Source organism: Salvia splendens, chromosome 17 (assembly GCF_004379255.2).
Source record: "Salvia splendens isolate huo1 chromosome 17, SspV2, whole genome shotgun sequence".
In the NCBI taxonomy this organism is placed as follows: domain Eukaryota; kingdom Viridiplantae; phylum Streptophyta; class Magnoliopsida; order Lamiales; family Lamiaceae; genus Salvia; species Salvia splendens.
Genome location: NC_056048.1, coordinates 1,634,696 through 1,654,884, shown reverse-complemented (window position 1 = coordinate 1,654,884; position 20,189 = coordinate 1,634,696). Strand labels below are relative to the sequence as shown.

Here is a 20,189-nt window from a genome sequence, read left to right as displayed (position 1 = left end):
TTTCATTGGGAAGATAGGGGTGGCTTTCGCACAATCATTCACACAAAATATAAAAAAATTGACGATATTATAAAAAAAAACATGGCTTCCCCATCTTGCTTTTATATGAGACCATCAAGGCTCATAAGGTAGAATTAATCATACACGATATTATCTCGAGACTAAGTATTGAATCGCATTCACCACAATCGAACAAAATTTGATTTAGATCCAAACACCTTCTAAATAAAAAGGTTTTCCATGACTTGAAGAAACAGAAATTATTGTCAACTTGATGAGGGTAAAATGTATGAGAAACGTATAGTCACGACTTATGACTAGGTTCATGGTATAAATTAATATATCTAGTTAAGTAGAGCAATTAATGATGAAAAAAAGGTTCACGTTGTTTCCTTTTTTAAAAAATTTAATTAAAAAATGAACAACGTTTTATTATTAATTATGCCAAATAGAACATATAATAGTTTATTGTGTTTAATTCAATTTTTTATTGTCAATTATGGTTGATTATGTCCACATATATAGGACATATAATACCTTTTACCATTTAATCTTTATGTTTTATTAACTGTATAGGACTAAATATTCCATTATTAGAATGCAATTTAATTTTATACTTATTTTCAACAATATTAAGTATTAATTAAAGTTTATTGTCTAAATATTCCATTATTGAGTTTCAATTTTAATCTTGAATTGATTATGGGCAAGACGATTTTCTTCAATATGTCCCAATAATTCGAGAACTACTTGACCCTTAATTTGACATCATTTAAGGAGCGAAATCATAATATTATTGTTTTTCGTGGTTTTATTTTAATTTCTGTAATTAAAATTTATATCCTTTTAATTTCATATTGTTTACAATCTTAGTACTTATAAATAATGGGTTTCATAGCAAACCATAAAAGGTGTAAAATCGAAAACGACGATGACTTGACTAGTAAAATTAACTTGGAATTTAAAGAAGGGTATATTAAAAGTATAAAATTTGTGCAGGTCAATTTCAAATAAAGCTGCAACAGTGGACTTTGAATATATAGTATAACTGGAAAGCTTCGTTATTTACGCGGCACATAGTATATATGATTAATTCAAACATTATTTTAATATTCCTATAAATAGGGAAGCCATGCATGCCTTTCAAACACCACAAACACAAATCGCAAACTCATATTCTCAAAACAAAATCCATAAATCATGAAAAATCATTCAATCTCAACTCTTTCATTCTCTCTTCTTCTCATATTGTCATGCACTTTGGCAACTTATGCTGATAGACAAGACAAATTCCTTCAATGTCTCACCTATCAATTCAAAAACTACTCCTCAATTTCGGATGATATTTACACACCTTTAAACTCCTCTTATACTTCCATCCTCCAATTCTCCATTCAAAACCCTAGATTCGCATCGGAATCCACTCCCAAACCGCAAGTGATCGTAACCCCAGAGCAGGAATCCCAGATCCCGCCAGTCATACGTTGTGCCAGACAGAGTGGTCTAGAAATCAGAACTCGAAGTGGTGGCCATGACATGGAGGGATTGTCTTACGTGTCACAAGCCCCGTTCGTGATCATTGATTTGATCAATCTCAGCGAAGTCACGGTCAACGTGGAGGAGAAAACTGCATGGATTGAAGCAGGTGCGACCACCGGTATCATATACTACAGAATTGCAGAAAGAGCCCTACCCTAGGGTTTCCTGGGGCTATTTTCACTACTGTTGGCGTCGGTGGCCACTTCAGTGGAGGAGGCTACGGAGCAATGGTGCGAAAACACGGCCTCGCTGCAGATAACGTCGTTGATGCGAGAATAATCGATGTTCGCGGAAGAATCCTCGACAGAAAATCAATGGGCGAGGATCTATTCTGGGCAATCAGAGGAGGCGGAGCTGCCAGCTTTGGCGTGATCACTGCCTGGAAAGTGCGACTGGTGGATGTTCCAGAAACAGTCACTGTTTTCTCAATCAACAGGAACGTGGAAGAACAGAACGGTACTGAGCTGTGGCACCGCTGGCAATACGTAGCGCCTCAAGTAGACAAAGATCTGTTCGTCGGTGTCATCGTGTTAAGGGTGAACACGACGGTCCTGGTAAACTTCTTCTCAGTTTTCCAAGGCGGCGCCGACAGATTAGTTTCATACATGCAAGAAATCTTCCCAGAGTTAGGGTTAGTGAGAGAAGACTGCACAGAGATGAGTTGGATCCAATCCACCTTGTTCATCAACCAAATGCCGATCGATCCACTAGATGCTCTCCTCAACCGGACTCAACCCTTCGGTCTAAGACAGCTCAAGACCAAGTCCGATTATGTCCGGAAGCCAGTTCCTTTAAACGCGATCGAAGGCATGGTGAGTATGCTACGCGAACCGGAAGCAGATGGGACTATGTACTACATGGTTCCATATGGTGGAAGAATGAATGAAATATCAGAATCGGAAACTCCGTTTCCTCACAGAGCCGGTGCACTCTACCAACTTGCTTCACTGACTTACTGGCAAAACTTTGAGGCAGCGGATGCGGACAGATACATAAGCTGGAGTCGTAGATACTATGAATACATGACTCCTTATGTGTCAAGCTCGCCCAGGGAAGCATACTACAACTATAGAGATCTCGACATCGGAGTGAATAACCCTAATGGGAAGACAAGTTATGCACGAGCTAGCATTTGGGGGAAGCCGTATTACAAGGACAATTTCGATCGTCTTGTTCGAGTGAAGACGGTGGTTGATCCGACCAACTTCTTCAAGAACGAACAGAGCATTCCACCGTTGCAAGCGAAGTGGACTAGAAAAGGGAATTAAGAGATATTTTTCCGTAACCGCCAACTTGTTCTATGCATGTTGCTGAATATGACTTTCTGATTATTATCATCATCATTATTATTATTATTATTATTATTATTATTATTATTATTATTTGTAATTCTATGTTTGCATTTGTTATTTAACGCCATATTTTAATAATAAATTGATTGATTTGCAATAAAAAAGTTACTCCCTCTGTCCCGGCTAAGATGACACATTTCTTAGCTAACACGGGATTTTAGGATTTAATGGTTAAAGTGTTTAATTGGATAGAAAAAAGGTAGGTGTAAGTATTAAAGTAGAGAGATAAAGAAAGATGAATATTTTAATAGGAGTGAGAAAAAGGTGGTTGAGTGTATTAATTGGAGAGAGAGTTTCCAAAAAAGGAAATGTTTCATCTTAGTCGGGACAAACTAAAAAGGAAAACGTGTCATCTTAAGCGGGACGGAGGGAGTAATATTTTCAAATTGTGCAATATATATTCGAGCCAAGCCCAAGAAAATATTGGGCTTATGTTTTTGTTGGGAGTAACTCTGGGCCGTAAAATGAGACATGTGTTTTGGGCTAACCAATACACATTGTAGATAACGGTTTTACATGTTATATGAGTAAAATTTATAACAAATAGTATTAGTTAAAAGTTGATTTTATATGAATTATTTTTTTCGATGATTGTCGATGATTTCAAGAAACAGACACCGAGAGAAAAATATCAAAACTGGGGTGAAAATATTATGGGGTAGTTTGGTCAATTTATAAATATTGTTAAGGAAATAATAAAAAAAAAAGAGAATAAAGAGAAAATTTCTTATTCTGAAAAATTTATAAGGTTAACGAATTTAATCCTAAATTATGAAAGGTAAACGAAACTTAAGCGATTACTCCCTCCGTCCCCTAATAGGAGTCGTTTTTTGACCGGACATGAGTTTTAAGAAATGTAGAGAAAAGTTGGTTGAAAAAGTTAGTGGAATGTGGGACCCACATTTTTATATTGATTTTATAATAAAATGTGAGTGGAGTGAGTTAGTGGAATGTGGGGCTGACAAACACAGATTTTGCATGTTTTTAAGGACTAGATTTGACTTGTTTTAAATGTCAATCATGCAAATTATGTTCTTAAATTGCATATGTTATACATTTGGTATTTTCGACGTGTTTGTTGATAAATGATAGAAAAAGATAGAAAAAGGTGAAAAAAGGCCAAAGTGCAGCAGCCTCTGTTCGAGCCCATTCTGGAAGCGATTTTGATATCCAATCAGTGCCTACTAGATACCAGTCTCTTCGTCTTCGAAAGATCTTCGCGTGGATATCTTAAACATCTAAATCGGAGTTCTGTAGAGAAAGTTATGGTCATTTTACAAACATCGCGCAGTGTAGTCAAAATCTGGCAGAAATTAGGTAGAAATTCACATAAGAAAAGAAATTATTATATTGTGAAGCCAAATCTCTCCTATTTCTCGTAGGGCATGAAATTTATCACTGCACTTTATTTACACCTACAATTATATGTTTCCCATCATCAGTCCAGACCCATAATACTTTTGGGCTTTAATTATTGTTGGGCTTAGCTCTAGGCAAATATTTGAAACTTTTTAATCACCTTATTCAATTTTTAATAGTATTCATATTATTGTACTCTGTTTTTACTTTTTTTTAACTATAGGATAGACTATTGAGTATATGAATAAAATATACTCCCTCCGTGGAGGAGGCTACGGCTCAATCACCAGAAGCACAGAACGCAACAGAGCTATGGCACCGCTGGCAATATGTAGCTCCTAAAGCCGAAAAGGTGAACACGACCGTCCAAGTCAACTTCTTCTCAGTTTTGCCGACAGATTAGTTTCATACATGCAAGAAATCTTCCCTGAGTTAGGGCTAGTGAGAGAAGACTGCACAGAAATGAGCTTGATCCAATCCTCCTTATTAGTAGCCAATTGCCAATTGATCCACTCGATACTCTGCTCAACCGGACTGAGCCCGGTCGGAGGCAGTTCAAAGCCAAGTCGGATTATGTCCGGACAGGGACGGATCCAGGAAATTATAGTAGGAGGGGCAAAAATATTAATATACAAATAAATAAATATAAAAATATATTAAAATATAGTAATATAGTATAATAACAAGGACAAAAGTTTATCGACCGTTAACTAAGGTTACCCATCATTACAACTGTTCTCGACGGGGTCTCATAACCTGAAAACTATTCAAAATTCTTTCACAATCAATCTTACAAAATATATCTTTCTCAATCTTACGAAATTCTTTCAGGATCAGAAGGTAGAGCATCCAAATTGATTTCCACATGTTGTCTTTTTGAAAGGTCATCACTTGCTCTATTTCCGACTGAAGATGTTCCTTCTACCGTTAATTTTCTTTTCAGAAATTTATCCATCTTCTACTAACAATTCAAAATATTTGATTTATTTAGTGAGTCAGTTATTCAATCAAAAAAATAAAAAATTTTAGATGAGTGCAATAAATAAGACTAAAACTATAGTCTATAAGAATTAACAGAGTTACAAACATATTCCATATAAGAACAATTGAACAAGAATGAACAATTAATACCATTATACCAATTACCAAATACATCAAATTTTGGTAATAAGAATTACCTGTGAGAAGTATGGCCGGATATCAGGGGTATTGCTTGAACCTTGAAGCTTCTGAAATGGAAGGGAAAACAAAGGAAGAAGTTGAAAAGCGGCGCCTGCTTCAAAAGGTTCAAATAAAGCCAAATTAGGTCTTTTTCTAATTTATAAGTGTTAGTGTAAAATGTTTGTGTATTTTAATATGAGGAAAGGGAAAATGAATATTTTATTGTAGTGGGAAAGTCAGAAAGTGGCGTGACTTTTTGGGAAAAGGGGCAAATGACTTTTTTTTTTATTGAATGGGGGCAAATTAGTGTTAGAATTTATATTATAATAATATTTTTATATATACATACATGTTAATCAATAGTTGAGGTGGGGCAATTGCCCCTTCTCACTATACATTGCATCCGTCCCTGTGTCCGGACTCCCATTCCTTTAAACGTGTTTAAAGGCATGGTGAGTATGTTACGCGAACCCGAAGCATCAGACGAGACGATATACTATATGGGGGAAGAATGGATGAAATATCGGAATCAGAGACGCCGTTTCCTCATGTTATGAAAGTATGCAAAAGATCGATGATAACAACAACCATGCGGAAAAAAGAAAGAACACTAGAGTTTTACGTGGTTCGATCGTAAGATCTACGTCCACGGCCAAAGGCAATATGATTCAGTATATTGAGAAATATGCAGAGATTTACAATTACTCAAGAACTCTCTCCAAGAACTCAACACCTCTAATCTAATTCTAAACCAAGAACTAATCAAGTGATAGTTTGGAGACTCTTTTCTTGAATATCGAAGTAGCTGATTAACTTTTCCAGATGCAGCCTTCGTCTGCTTTATATCAGTCCCTTCATCCTCCGACGGCTCTCTTGAGATGTTAGTTAACAAACCAGTTATAACTGTTCCAACGGCTACTTCCCGTTTCTTGGTTTGCATCAACATGCCGAAGTGCTGCATGATGCCGAGCTCAATAAAATGCCGAGCTCAATAAAATGCCGAGCTCAATAAAATGCCGAGCTCAATAAAATCTTGAACGAGCTCAACCTCTAACAAATCTGCAGCTGTTGAGAATGACATTGATTTTAGCTTGCTGCATCCAACGGTGATTGTGAGATTATACTCCAACAAACTCCACCTTAATCTCAGAATCAACAATGAATCATAATCCTCTGACAAAACCTCAAACTCATCACTCCACAAGTCCCACCAGCCCCAAGCAGTATTTAAACTTCATGGCTGGCAACGGCTTTGTCAACATATCAGCCGCATTATGCTCAGTAGATATTTTCACCATCTTGACTTCACCTCTCTGTATTTCATCCCTTATGAAGTGCATCCGCACATCTATGTGCTTACTTCTTTCGTGAAACACTTGGTGTTTGGCAAGGCATAAGGCGCTGCTGCTGTCACAGTTTATCTCCACTGTGTCTTGCTTCTCCCCAAAATCTTCTAGGATTCCCTTCAGCCATATTGCTTCTTTCACAGCCTCTGTCATTGCCATGTACTCAGCTTCCGTAGTAGATAAAGCAACCACATGTTGTAATCCAGATTTCCAGCTTATAGCAGTGCCATTTAGGGTGAACACATATCCAGTTTGAGATCTCCTATTATCTCTATTTGATGCATAATCAGAATCGCAAAACCCCACCAGTGCTCCACCTTGATCCTTACAATCTGCCTTGTACAACAGACCATAATCTGAAGCACCCTTCAAGTATCTGAGCAACCACTTCAATGCTATCCAATGCTCTCTCCCATGGTCTGACATAAATCGGCTAGTAACACTTATAGCCTGAGCCAAATCTGGTCTTGTGCATAGCATTGTGTACATTATGCTTCCTATGATGTTTGCATAAGGTATCTTGCTCAGCTCTTTCCTCTCTGAGTCATTCTTTGGTTTCTGATCCATGCTCAACTTAAAGTGAGCAGCCAATGGTGTAGAGACAGGTTTGAAGTCATCAGCCTGAAATTTCTTCAAAACTCTCTGGATGTAATTCCTCTGCAACAACCTAAGCTCTCTCTTTGGCCTATCCCTCAGTATATCCATGCCAAGGATTCTCCTTGCATTTCCAAGATCCTTCATTTCAAACTTGGATTCCAGTTCAGCCTTGATTCTCTCAATCACTCCCAGATCTGCTCCTGCCACAAGCATATCATCAACATACAAAAGTAGAAAAGCAATTGGTACACCATTCCTTTCTCTGATGTAAACACAGCTATCATACTGCGATTTTCTGAAACCAATACTCATCATATGCTCATCAAACTTGAGATACCACTGCCTACTACTTTGCTTCAATCCATACAAACTTCTCTTGAGCAAACACACTTTGTCTTCATTCCCAGCCTCCATGAACCCCTCGGGTTGATGCATATATATTGTTTCTTCAAGTTCACCATGCAAGAAGGCTGTCTTGACATCGAGTTGGTGTAACTCCCAATCATACTTTGCAACAAGAGCAAGCAATATCCTGATGGAACTGTGTTTTACAACCGGAGAGAACACATCATTATAATCAATCCCCTCTTCTTGAGTGAATCCTCTAGCAACAAGCCGTGCCTTAAATCTGACACTCTCAACTTCACCAACTTCAATCTTCATCTTGAAGATCCATTTGCAGCTAATAAGCTTTTGGGTCCCTGGATTCTTCACCAAAATCCAAGTATGGTTTTTGAGTAGTGACTGGATCTCTTCTCTCATAGCTGCAAGCCATTTCTCCTTTTCCTTACTCGACATAGCTTCAGCATAGGTGGATGGCTCTAAGCACTCCAATACCTCAGCAACACAGAGAGCAAAAAAACTCATCTCATAATCACTGAACCTGGCTGGCTTTCTGATCTCTCTTCTGTTTCTGTCCCTGGCTATAATATGTGATCTCTGATCATCATCAATCTGATCTCGTTGCTGGGGTTGCTGTGGACTTGAAGCTTTATGGGAACTTGAAGCTCCACCTCCATTCTGATCATCTGGATCACTAGGTGGTGGCTGGCCATGCTGAACTTCTTGATCAATAGATACTCTTTCACCCATCTGATCCTCAGTCTTCAAGAATGGCATATGATGCTCATGGAAGACCACATCTCGGCTCACAATTATCTTCTTGTTCCCCTCTTCAGTGCACCACAACCTGTACCCTTTTACTCCATGTTGGTACCCAACCATCACACATTTCTGAGCCCTTGCATCAAGCTTTCCCTGCTTGCAGTGGGCATATGCTCTACAACCGAACACCTTGAACTGATTGTACTCTCTATCTCCACCATACCATCTGACATCTGGGATTTCATTTCCTATAGCTGATGATGGAGAACTGTTAATTAGCACCGCAGCAGTACACACTGCCTCCCCCCAGAACATCTTTGGCAAGCCTGATGATAAAAGCATGCATCTGACTCTATCGAGGAGTGTTCGGTTCATTCTTTCAGCAACTCCGTTTTGTTGCGGATTAGCCGGGACTGTCCTATGCCTTTGTATCCCATTTGATTTGCAGAAAGACTCAAAATCTTCAGATAAGAACTCCAGCCCGTTATCAGTCCTCAAGCACTTGAGAGTGGTGGATTTCTTCAGCTTCATCTCTGTGCACCATTCTCTGAATTTTTCAAATGCTTGTGACTTCTGCTTTAGGATGTATATCCAGACTTTTCTGCTATAATCATCTATTATCGACATGAAATACCTGCCTCCTCCCATAGAAGCAGGCTGAGCTGGACCCCATAAATCACAATGCGCATAGTCAAGAGGTAATTTGGAGGTGTGTTTACCAGCCTTGTATGGTAGCTTCTTGCTCTTTCCCAGAGCACAGTGTTCACATTCCTTGAACCTCTGATCACTTCCAGCCGGAATGACCCCTTTCTGGATCAGTTCTCTCATCCCACTTTCTCCAAGATGGCCGAGCCTCTTGTGCCACAGACTCATATCAGAGTCCTCTGCAAGATTCACTGAAGCAACAACAGTTTCTGCTACTAGATAGTATAAACTGTTTCTTCTCTCAGCAATCAGCAAGATTTTTCCATTAAGTGAGACATTCATATAGCCTTTCTCAGAAGAAAACCTGAAACCTCTAGATTCAAGCATGCCAAGTGAAATCAAATTCCTCTTAATCTCAGGAATGTACCTGACTTGAGTAAGCAGTTTTGTTGATCCATCATGAGCTCTCAATCTGATATCTCCAATGCCTTTGATGTAGCACATCTGATCATTCCCCAACATTACTGACCCGGTTGCCTCAGAAAAGTTTTCAAACCAAGCTTTGTTGGAACAAATATGGAAGCTGCACCCGGAGTCCATTATCCAAGAACTCTCTATCCCACCACTCACCACATTCATGATCTGGGGTGGATCTGTGTCTTCTGCAAGATCAGCCTGATTTTGGGTAGCCTTCTCTTCGTTTTGCTTCCTTATCCACGAGTAGCAATCCCTTTTGAGATGCCCAGGTTTCTTGCAGTAATGACAGCTTCGCTTCTCCTCATTTTGCTTCTGATACTTAGGCTTTTGATTCTGATTGAATTTCTTTTTCTTGCCTTTGAAAGCCTTTACATTCAAGGCTTGACTGCCACTTCCTTCATTTGTCGTCGAAGAGTTCTTTTCCAGCTCCTTTGATCGAAGAGCACACTGAACTTCTTCATATGTGATGCCAGATTCTGCATTCCGGCCAAACAGCATTGCATCTTTAAGATGCTGGAATGTTTTGGGAAGAGCATTCAAGAGCAAGATGGCCTTGTCTTCATTCTTCATGGGGCCATCTACATTCTCCAAATCATCCAGATTCTTGCTGAAATCATCAATCTGCTCTGCGAAGGGTCGGTCTTCAAGAATCTTGTATGAAAAGAGGCGCTGCTTCATGTATAGGCGATTAGCAAGCGACTTGGTCATGTACAGCGCTTCGAGCTTCGTCCATACCCCATGCGCCGTGGTTTCCTTCGCAACCTCGCGCAACACCTTGTCCGTGAGATTGAGAATAATGGCGCTATGGGCTTTCTTGGCAATCTCAGCCTTCTTCCTCACGCTCTTCTCATCGAGATCTTCTTTTTCTTTCCCCTTCGGATCAATTGGCTCGATCGCTTCATCGAGCCCTTGCTGGATCAACAGAGCCTTCATCTTGATCTGCCACAGACCAAAGTCATTCTTCCCCGAGAATTTCTCCGCTTCGAACCTCGTCGTCGCCATCGATATCAACTCCGATTGCGTTTCCCACAGACGGCGCCACTTGTTATGAAAGTATGCAAAAGATCGATGATAACAACAACCATGCGGAAAAAAGAAAGAACACTAGAGTTTTACGTGGTTCGATCGTAAGATCTACGTCCACGGCCAAAGGCAATATGATTCAGTATATTGAGAAATATGCAGAGATTTACAATTACTCAAGAACTCTCTCCAAGAACTCAACACCTCTAATCTAATTCTAAACCAAGAACTAATCAAGTGATAGTTTGGAGACTCTTTTCTTGAATATCGAAGTAGCTGATTAACTTTTCCAGATGCAGCCTTCGTCTGCTTTATATCAGTCCCTTCATCCTCCAACGGCTCTCTTGAGATATTAGTTAACAAACCAGTTATAACTGTTCCAACGGCTACTTCCCGTTTCTTGGTTTGCATCAACATGCCGAAGTGCTGCATGATGCCGAGCTCAATAAAATGCCGAGCTCAATAAAATGCCGAGCTCAATAAAATCTTGAACGAGCTCAACCTCTAACAAATCTGCAGCTGTTGAGAATGACATTGATTTTAGCTTGCTGCATCCAACGGTGATTGTGAGATTATACTCCAACACCTCACAGAGGTGGTACGCTCTACATGCTTTCTAGTGTGGCTTCTTGGCAAAACTCTGAGGTATTACGAGTACATGACTCCTTACGTCTCAAGCTCGCCCAGGGAAGCGTATTTCAACTACAGAGATCTCGATATTGGAGTGAATAACAGTAATGGGAAGACGAGTTATGCACAAGCCAGCATTTGGGGGAGGAAATATTACAAGGATAATTTCGATCGTCTTGTTCGGGTGAAGACGGTTGTTGATCCGACCAATTTCTTCAAGAATGAACAGAGCATTCTGCCGTTCAATTCTAAGTGGACTTAGAAGCACGAATAGGCAACTTGTTATAAGTATTGTACTTACAAACTGATTAATTTTCAAAATAAATGATAGATTTTTCAATTCTTAGACTAATTGTCTCTGATGGGTTTAAAAATCAAACATAAGGAGCCACTCATGAGACAGCCGTGAATGTCTTAGTCTTGATTCAAAAGGAAAAAAAAAAGAAAAAAGTTAAGTTAGGCTATTGGTGAGAGTGGGCTCAAATTAAATCCTTAACCTAATCATAAATTCGTAACCAACTGTAATATGTAGACCAACCAATTCAACAATTGGGCCCAGGCTTTATTTTATCCTTTTTAATCCTAAGAACTATTTTCCATCATCAGCCCACACATATATACTTTATTAGGCTTAAAATATTGATGGCTTCTTGGGCTACCTTGGGTCCAAAATAAAACATGTGTTTTAGGCCCATAAAGAGAAAATCATACTCTCTGTCCTTGAAAATTTGTCACTTATTTCCATTTTTGTCCGTCTCCAAACATGTGTCACATTTCATTTTTACCATTTTTGGTATAGACCCCACATTCCATTAACTCATTTTCACCCACCTTTTATTATAAAACTAATATATAAATGAATAACTCTTATTCCACTAAATTTTGAACCCACTTTCTATTATATCTTAAAATCATTGCCGGGTTAAATAGTGATAAATTATTAGGGACGGAGGGAGGGAGTAATAGTCTATCTATCCCAATATTCATTGATCAAAACTTCGGTTGAATTTGATGTACTTTGTAGCTAGTTTGAAAAGTATTTTGACCAAAGTAATTTTGTTTTATTTAAGCGACTTAAAAAGTATCTATACACTCTTTTGCATCATTTGACGATGAATATGATTTTTTTTCTTTGTACTTGTGGCATATCTAAAATTTTAAAGATTGTGTCAGAGTGGACACGAACTCAAAACTTTAACCTTAGACATTAATCAGTGTATCATTAGAAGAACTCAAAACTTAGACATTAATCACTGTACCATTAGAAGAACACTCGTGTCTATATTTTATTTTGATTCATCAATTTGTTTATGGTGATATAACTAATGCATAATTTATCATACGAGAAAATGAGTGAGTTTAATGCAAACACCGTGCACACACAACATAATTAATATCTAGTACTCCCTCCGTCCCACGTTACTTGAGGCGTTTCTTTTCGACACGGGATTTAAGAAAGTTGTGTTTATTGAATAAAGTAGATGAGAGAATAAAGTAAGAGAAAGAAGAGAGAGTGAGTAAAAGAAAGAATAAAGTAGGTAAGATTAGATGATTTGTTTTTAGCCAAAAAGATAAATGAATCAAGTAGCTTGGGATAACCCAAAATGGAATACGACTCAAGTAACTTGGGACGGAGGGAGTATACGCTAGTATCATGCTATTTCCATATGTCACACACAAAATTCATCTTGTGACAGCTACTACATAGACAACGATAGGTTGCAAGTGATACTTTTTTATCCTAATAAAGCAAATGGTCCATTTAAGTGACTAAGAAATGACCAAGAAACCTACACACTTGAAATAACATTCCAAGTAGACTGCTGGTGTGAGCCGCCAAATATATACTCAATATAATAAATAATTATACTCCCTCCGTCCCATGCTACTCGCACTTTTCATTTTAGGCCGTAAATTTGGGATTGATTTTTTTGTGTAATTAAAAAAGAATTTTAGGTGTAATGAGACATCACTTAATAAAAGAGCTCTTAACTTAAACTAACATATTAATTAAATGCATTAATTCTAACTTAAATTATAAATAGTGTAAGGACTTTGTGACGAGCCGAAAAGCAAACGTGCGAGTAGCACGGGACGGAGGGAGTAATAAATAAAAATTACTCCCTACTTCTCTTATTCCTTGTCTCGAAAAATGAAAATCAAATAAGACTGCACTACATGTTTGAATAATGAGTAACTATTAGTACTTCAATACAAACATAAGGCAATTAAATAAACAAAACCAACACTAACTTCCAAGCCTCAAATTCTTATAAATAGAAACTTCCATCTTCACTCATACAAACCATCACCTACTAACACAATCACTAAACATGAAAATTCCTTCCATCCCAACCCTCTCACTCACTCTCCTCCTCATCTTCTCGTGCGCCTCGGCAGCTTCTGCCGATGCGCACGAGGATTTCCTGACGTGCCTCTCTCACGAGTCCATGAACAACACCTACTTCGCCAACGACGTCCATTCCACCGCTAGCTCATCCTTCGATTCCGTCCTCCAGTTTTCCATCCGAAACCTGAGGTTTGCATCGGAATCCACTCCCAAGCCGCAGGTGATCATAACCCCAGAGCACGAATCCCAGATCCCGCCTGTCATATACTGCGCCAAGCAGTATGGTGTCGAGATCAGAGTCCGAAGCGGTGGCCATGACCTGGAGGGACTATCTTATGTTTCACAGAATCAATTTGTGATCATAGATTTGATCAACATGAGTGAAATCAACATCGACGTTGAGGAGAAAACCGCGTGGGTCCAATCCGGCGCGACGCTCGGCACTCTATACTACAGGATCGCGGAAAAGAGCTCCACCCTGGCGTACCCTGCCGGCCTCTGCCCCACCGTGGGCGTAGGCGGGCAGTTCAGCGGAGGCGGCGAAGGCACATTGCTGCGCAAATACGGCCTCGCCGCCGATAATGTCATCGACGCGCGAATAATCGACGTCAACGGCAAAATCATGGACAGGAAATCAATGGGCGAGGATCTGTTCTGGGCGATCAGAGGCGGCGGAGGCGCCAGTTTCGGCGTGATCGTTGCCTGGAAAGTCCAGCTAGTGGACGTTCCAGAAAAAGTCACTGTGTTCACGGTGAACAGGGCACTGGAACAGAACGCAACTCAGTTGATACAACGCTGGCAGGAAGTGGCGCCAAAGCTAGACAGGGATTTATTCATTGGAATATTCTTTTTCGGGCTGACCGCTGCCCAAACCGGGGCAAACCCGACAATTCTTGCCTCTTTCTTCTCTCTCTTCCTCGGGGAGGTCGACAGACTCCTCCCCATACTGGAAGAGAGATTCCCTGAGCTGGGCGTCAGAAAAGAAGACTGTTTAGAAATGAGCTGGATCGAATCGACCGTATACTTCGCCACGGCCCCCATCATCCCGCCACCCGCGCCACTTCCGCTCGAGTTTCTTTTAAACCGGACCCAACCCGGCCTGAGACTCCTAAAAATGAAATCCGACTACGCGGTGAAGCCAATCTCTGCAGAGGCCCTAGAAGGCCTCTACACTCAATTCTACGAGCATGAGGCGGCCGAGTCCTTCGAGCTCATGCTCCCATACGGCGGAAGGATGACGGAGATCTCGGAATCCGCCATCCCTTTCCCCCATAGGAGCGCTTACATCTTCAAAGTTGCTTTAACAGTGGCATGGAAGGAAAGTTTGGCTCATGATTCTGAAAAGTACATCAGCTGGAGCAGGAGGTACCACAGTTACATGACGCCGTACGTTTCGAAGAATCCGAGGGCGACGTACTATAATAACAGAGATCTCGATATTGGAGTGAACAACGTTGATGGGAACACGAGCTACACGCAGGCTAGTGCTTGGGGAGTTAAGTATTTCGGGGATAATTTCGATCGTCTTGTTCGGGTGAAGAGCGTGGTGGATCCACACAATTTCTTTAAGAATGAACAGAGCATTCCGCCTTGCAGTAAGAAAGAAGATTGAGAATTGAGATGATTTGTTACATTTGAAATTTTATTTTTCTGGTAATAATGATTTATGGTTTACTCTCCTTTTTGTACTAATTGAAAGTTGTTTTAGTTTTGGAGTGGATGTAATGAATGCAAGATATCTTTGGAATTTATGAACAAATTTTATGATGGAAAACAAATTTTGCATGTGTTTTTCTCTTTTATAAGCGAACGAACATAATAGTATAGTATATATTTATGATAAAACTTTTTTATTAATTTTTAAGCTAATATATATTTTAAGGTGCAAAATGTGATTTTTTTATATGTACAATGCATGCAACATTCTTTAAATTAATGTTTACTTTTAATGAATGTTTGCCTACTTGTGTTGTGTTGGTAGTTATGTTGAAAAGAGCATAAATTTTAAGGTCAAACAGTCAAACGAAGTAGCTTTATTAAATACTCCTATTAATGTTAATTTGTTGTGTAGTGAATTAATTTTATAGTTTATGATAATACCAAATTTTACCAAAATGCATATTTTTATAATGACAGTATAGATTTAGCAGCAATAATACTAGTCAATTTTTCTGTTAGTACTATTATACGTTTCGCATTAACATAAAATTACGCAATTTACATAGATATTAACCGAAGCAATAAATTGATAAATATCCCACATAAAATATTCCATACCGATGTATACACAATAGACACAATGCATTAGGAAAGATATTTGCTAAATAAAATACATTTATATCTTATGTGATTACCGCTGTTGTTTGGCTCAGGTTTAGTATAGTTTGTTTTAATTTATATATTTTGATTATTTCTAACACAATAAAAAAATATTATTGAAAATTTAATTTCATAAAAAATCAAAGCTGGATTTGTGAGATATAATACTATAATATCCGTTGCCAACTTTGAAAAATAAAATAAAACCACATATCATGACTGTAAACAATTCTATGATCAAAGAGACGAATCTTTTGACTTTGTATAGAATGATCCTAGTCATTAATAGTAGTAACTCATTTGTTTTATTTCCAGTCATCTTTAAATATTAATCATGTATATACATGCATGTTAACAGAAATAGTTTAATACTATTACTCTTAGAATAATACTATATCAGATGAAGTAACAATTACGTATATATTGTTGGTATCTAACTATCTATGCCCAACAATTTAATCGAGTTGTACGAGGGACTAAAGATCTAATCATAATAGAATTAAATAATATATACTTGGGTTATATTTCGAGTAGATGATAATCATAGTATATTAATACTTGTAATAATTGAGTGCCAAAGTGATGAGCAATGAGCTGTAAAGCCCACACGCGCACGCCTCGACCGATGCCATGACCATGACCTGAGCCCAACTCCTTAGGCATGGGCCTTAAGTCCAACTTTATAAATTTCATTTTCTAAATCCTTCATTCCACATTTGTTTAATTTAAAGAAGTGGGTGGTTTTTTTGCATGAAGACATTTTAATAATAGTCCTAAAAATTGGTGGGCTTATGGATAGATTTAGCAATAGATATATTCATTGCCTCAATTGACAGACCCAAATTGTAGTGGATGAGACAACCAATTAAGTCATTAAAATAAAATAAAATAAAATTGAATGGAAAAATTGTTGATTATTGTTTTGCAAAGTTGAGTTAACTAATTAGTCAATATCCAATCTTATGATGTAAATTTCTAAGAATACCCTCACTAAATTATTATTTCTATTGTTTATCCTCAAGTTGTTGAAGGAAAATGGTCGACGTTGATGAGGGATCAATCTCTTAAATTTTTATCCTAAATCGACTTGATAATTAATGTTTCATCTATATAAATGTGAATAATTCTCCATTAATTAGTTCTTTTAAGGAGGTAAGTGACTAATTGTTAATAGAGTATATATTGAGAAAGTCGTGTGCAATGAAGAATATAAGCACTACTTTTGGTTGGCTTTTTTTATTTGATAAAATGGAAAAAAAGAAATTATCTATTTTTTCCAAATAGTTTCTGGTCCGAATTTCGAGCAACCCAATGACGAATCAATTTCTTATACACATAAAACATTAAAACCGACCTCAATTATTGCGTTTTTCATATTAAAATAAGAGTTTATTTTCATTATTGAAATAAAAGTGGGTTTTTTCTCTAGTCTAAATATGACTCAATTCCAAAAAAAAAAAATCATGACACTCATTGTATAAAACAAATATGGGTTGTATATACAATAACGATTATGCTTTCTTTTGGACTGATTCTTTGTGAGAAATTTCGGAATAAGGGTTTAAATTCGCTGACCTTTCGTAATTAGGGATTCAATTGACTGACCTTTTGTAATTTGGGATCGAGGCATGCGTATTTTTCGTAACAAGGGATTTATGATATTTTAGCTTATTTATGTGCTTTTTTAATATTATTTTCCCCTAATAATTTATCAATCGTCTAAATTACCCTCTTAAAATTTTTACCTAAAAATGATATCTAAACATCTTCCCACTACTGTGTCAGTTTGTGTCAGTTTTTATACTGTGCTGTTTCTTTTTCTCGTTTCACATCAATTAATTCATTTCTAGTTAAATTCGCATAACTCTTTTGTGTCGTGAATCAAAATATTTTTGAAATAAAACTATCAACAACAAACACATGTATTTTAATTGATCAAATTAATCTCTAGCTTCTCATCATATAAAATTATTATTTATGTCCCATTAAATATCTCATATTTCATTTTTAATTCCTGAACAAATGTCACATATCACTTTACTATTTGTTTTAATGGATCTCATATTTTATTAACTCAATATAAAACTGGTATACGAAAGTATATCTCACAATCCACTAATTTTTTCCACTCAATTTCCTTTACAAAGTCAAATAATTTTTTAAGACTTGCACCGATCAGATATGAGAAAATAATGGGGACCAACTTAATATTTATTTATTAAAATTTGAGTTTAAAAAACTTGGATCTTTAAACATTATAAACTCTACGTTTGAATTTATCAAACCTAATAATAAATTTTTATTTAATGAAAATGAAATGAGCTCGTTTATTTTCGCTTAGGATTTAATCGAGTTTATTGTGAAGAAATATGACAAAGGATTAAAGTAGCCAAAACTTCCCTCACGTTTGTTGTGAAAATCACATAGATCTTTGACGTTACATCTGAAGGGATCAGATATGAGAAAGTATATCTCACAATCCACTAATTTTTTCCACTCAATTTCCTTTACAAAGTCAAATAATTTTTTAAGACTTGCACCGATCAGATATGAGAAAATAATGGGGACCAACTTAATATTTATTTATTAAAATTTGAGTTTAAAAAACTTGGATCTTTAAACATTATAAACTCTACGTTTGAATTTATCAAACCTAATAATAAATTTTTATTTAATGAAAATGAAATGAGCTCGTTTATTTTCGCTTAGGATTTAATCGAGTTTATTGTGAAGAAATATGACAAAGGATTAAAGTAGCCAAAACTTCCCTCACGTTTGTTGTGAAAATCACATAGATCTTTGACGTTACATCTGAAAGGATCATTCAATTCTTACAAATTTGAAGGGATAATTTAGACAATTGATAAATAGTTATAGGGAAATAATATTAAAAAAGCACATAAATAAGCTAAAATATCATAAATCACTTATTACGAAGAATACACATGCAACGATCCCAATTTACGAAAGGTCAGCGAATTAAATCCCTAGTTACGAAAGGTCAGCGAATTTAAACCCTTATTCTGAAATGTCTCCTTTATGTTGTCGGGCAATTGTCGGAAGAATAATGAATTAAGGTTAAATTCCGCCTATTTCGCAATTATAAAATTAGCTTTACCAATCATTAATTTAAATTGATAAAATATTTTGGTGCCTTTATATTTTGAATTGATGGTGGGTTGATTTATTTGCTAAAAATTGTGTTAGAGTAAAATTGAGATAATAACAAAAATTACTCGGAAATCTTATTCTCGTAGAATTTTTCAGATGACATACAATTTCATCGAAACTAGATCTCATATAAAATTGAGAAAAATGTTAAAATTCAAGGTTTTATGGAAAATTTTTAAAATTGCAAAGCTAGTATTCTATTAAAATTCATGATTATTCTAGCAATTTGTCCCTTTTGAATTGGAAATTTAAAAATTATCAGCATTTTCTAGGAACGGCCGGGATGTGTGTAAACTTCCATTACAAAACCAAATCAAGTGAAAAAGGGTATTATCAAAATTTCAGACTTGAAAATAGTTACTATGTGACAAATCTCATTTTTAAACTGAAATTCGTCTAAGTATGAGATCACATCACAAATTCTATGTCCACGGGGTTGCGTTAGTGTGCTAACTAACCCTCAATATTCTTTGTGTATTAAAATTATCAACACAAAGACATAATTATATCAATGCAACATGTAAATTTAAATATCAACACAAAGATATAAATTTATCAATACAAGAATATTGATAAATTTATGTCTTTGTGTTAATTTTTTAACATACAAAATTAATATTAGTTATTAGTTATTACTATAAATTAGTTAGTATTTAATCACACATCTAAATCAACAATCCACATGATCAAATTGAATTATACAACTTGAGCCGGTGGTTGTATACGTAGGTCAAAAGTTGGTATGCAAATGGATGAATTATAACTTTTGTTTAATGTTGAATAGGAAAACTTTCACACAACAAATCTTATCATTTTGAATTTCTCTATGGAAATTTTGTACTTATAAAAGCATACACTATATATGGTGCTTTCATAAGCAACTTTTTCAATTTCAACTTCCTCCATTTACAAAATATCTATACGCATAAATATGATATAGTATTATCTAATTATGACACTATAGTGAACGCTATATAAAAACTATATACTCCATCTGTCCCGCGGTAGCTGAGTCGTATTCTTTTTTGAGTTGTCCCACTATAGTTAAGTCATTTCTTTTTTTTTAAAAGTACTTTACTCTCTATTCATCCCTCTACATTTTTCCTTTTTACTTTA

The 20,189-nt window shown here is 36.8% G+C and overlaps 1 protein-coding gene and 1 pseudogene across 1 annotated transcript; both read left to right on the top strand.

Annotated features, from left to right (window-relative positions):
- Positions 1-1,200: 1,200 nt before the first annotated feature.
- LOC121775402 lies at positions 1,201-2,807 on the top strand (annotated as a pseudogene).
- Positions 2,808-13,554: 10,747 nt separating this feature from the next.
- LOC121773770 (tetrahydrocannabinolic acid synthase-like) lies at positions 13,555-15,357 on the top strand. Its single transcript, XM_042170688.1, has one exon. The coding sequence runs from the start codon at positions 13,567-13,569 to the stop codon at positions 15,193-15,195; it is 1,629 nt and encodes a 542-aa protein (XP_042026622.1). The 5' UTR covers positions 13,555-13,566; the 3' UTR covers positions 15,196-15,357.
- The last annotated feature ends 4,832 nt before the right edge of the window (positions 15,358-20,189 follow it).

What these genes read in the sequence shown, in the direction of transcription:
- LOC121773770 (XM_042170688.1), top strand. Translation starts at nt 13,567, where the DNA reads ATGAAAATTCCTTCCATCCCAACCCTCTCACTCACTCTCCTCCTCATC.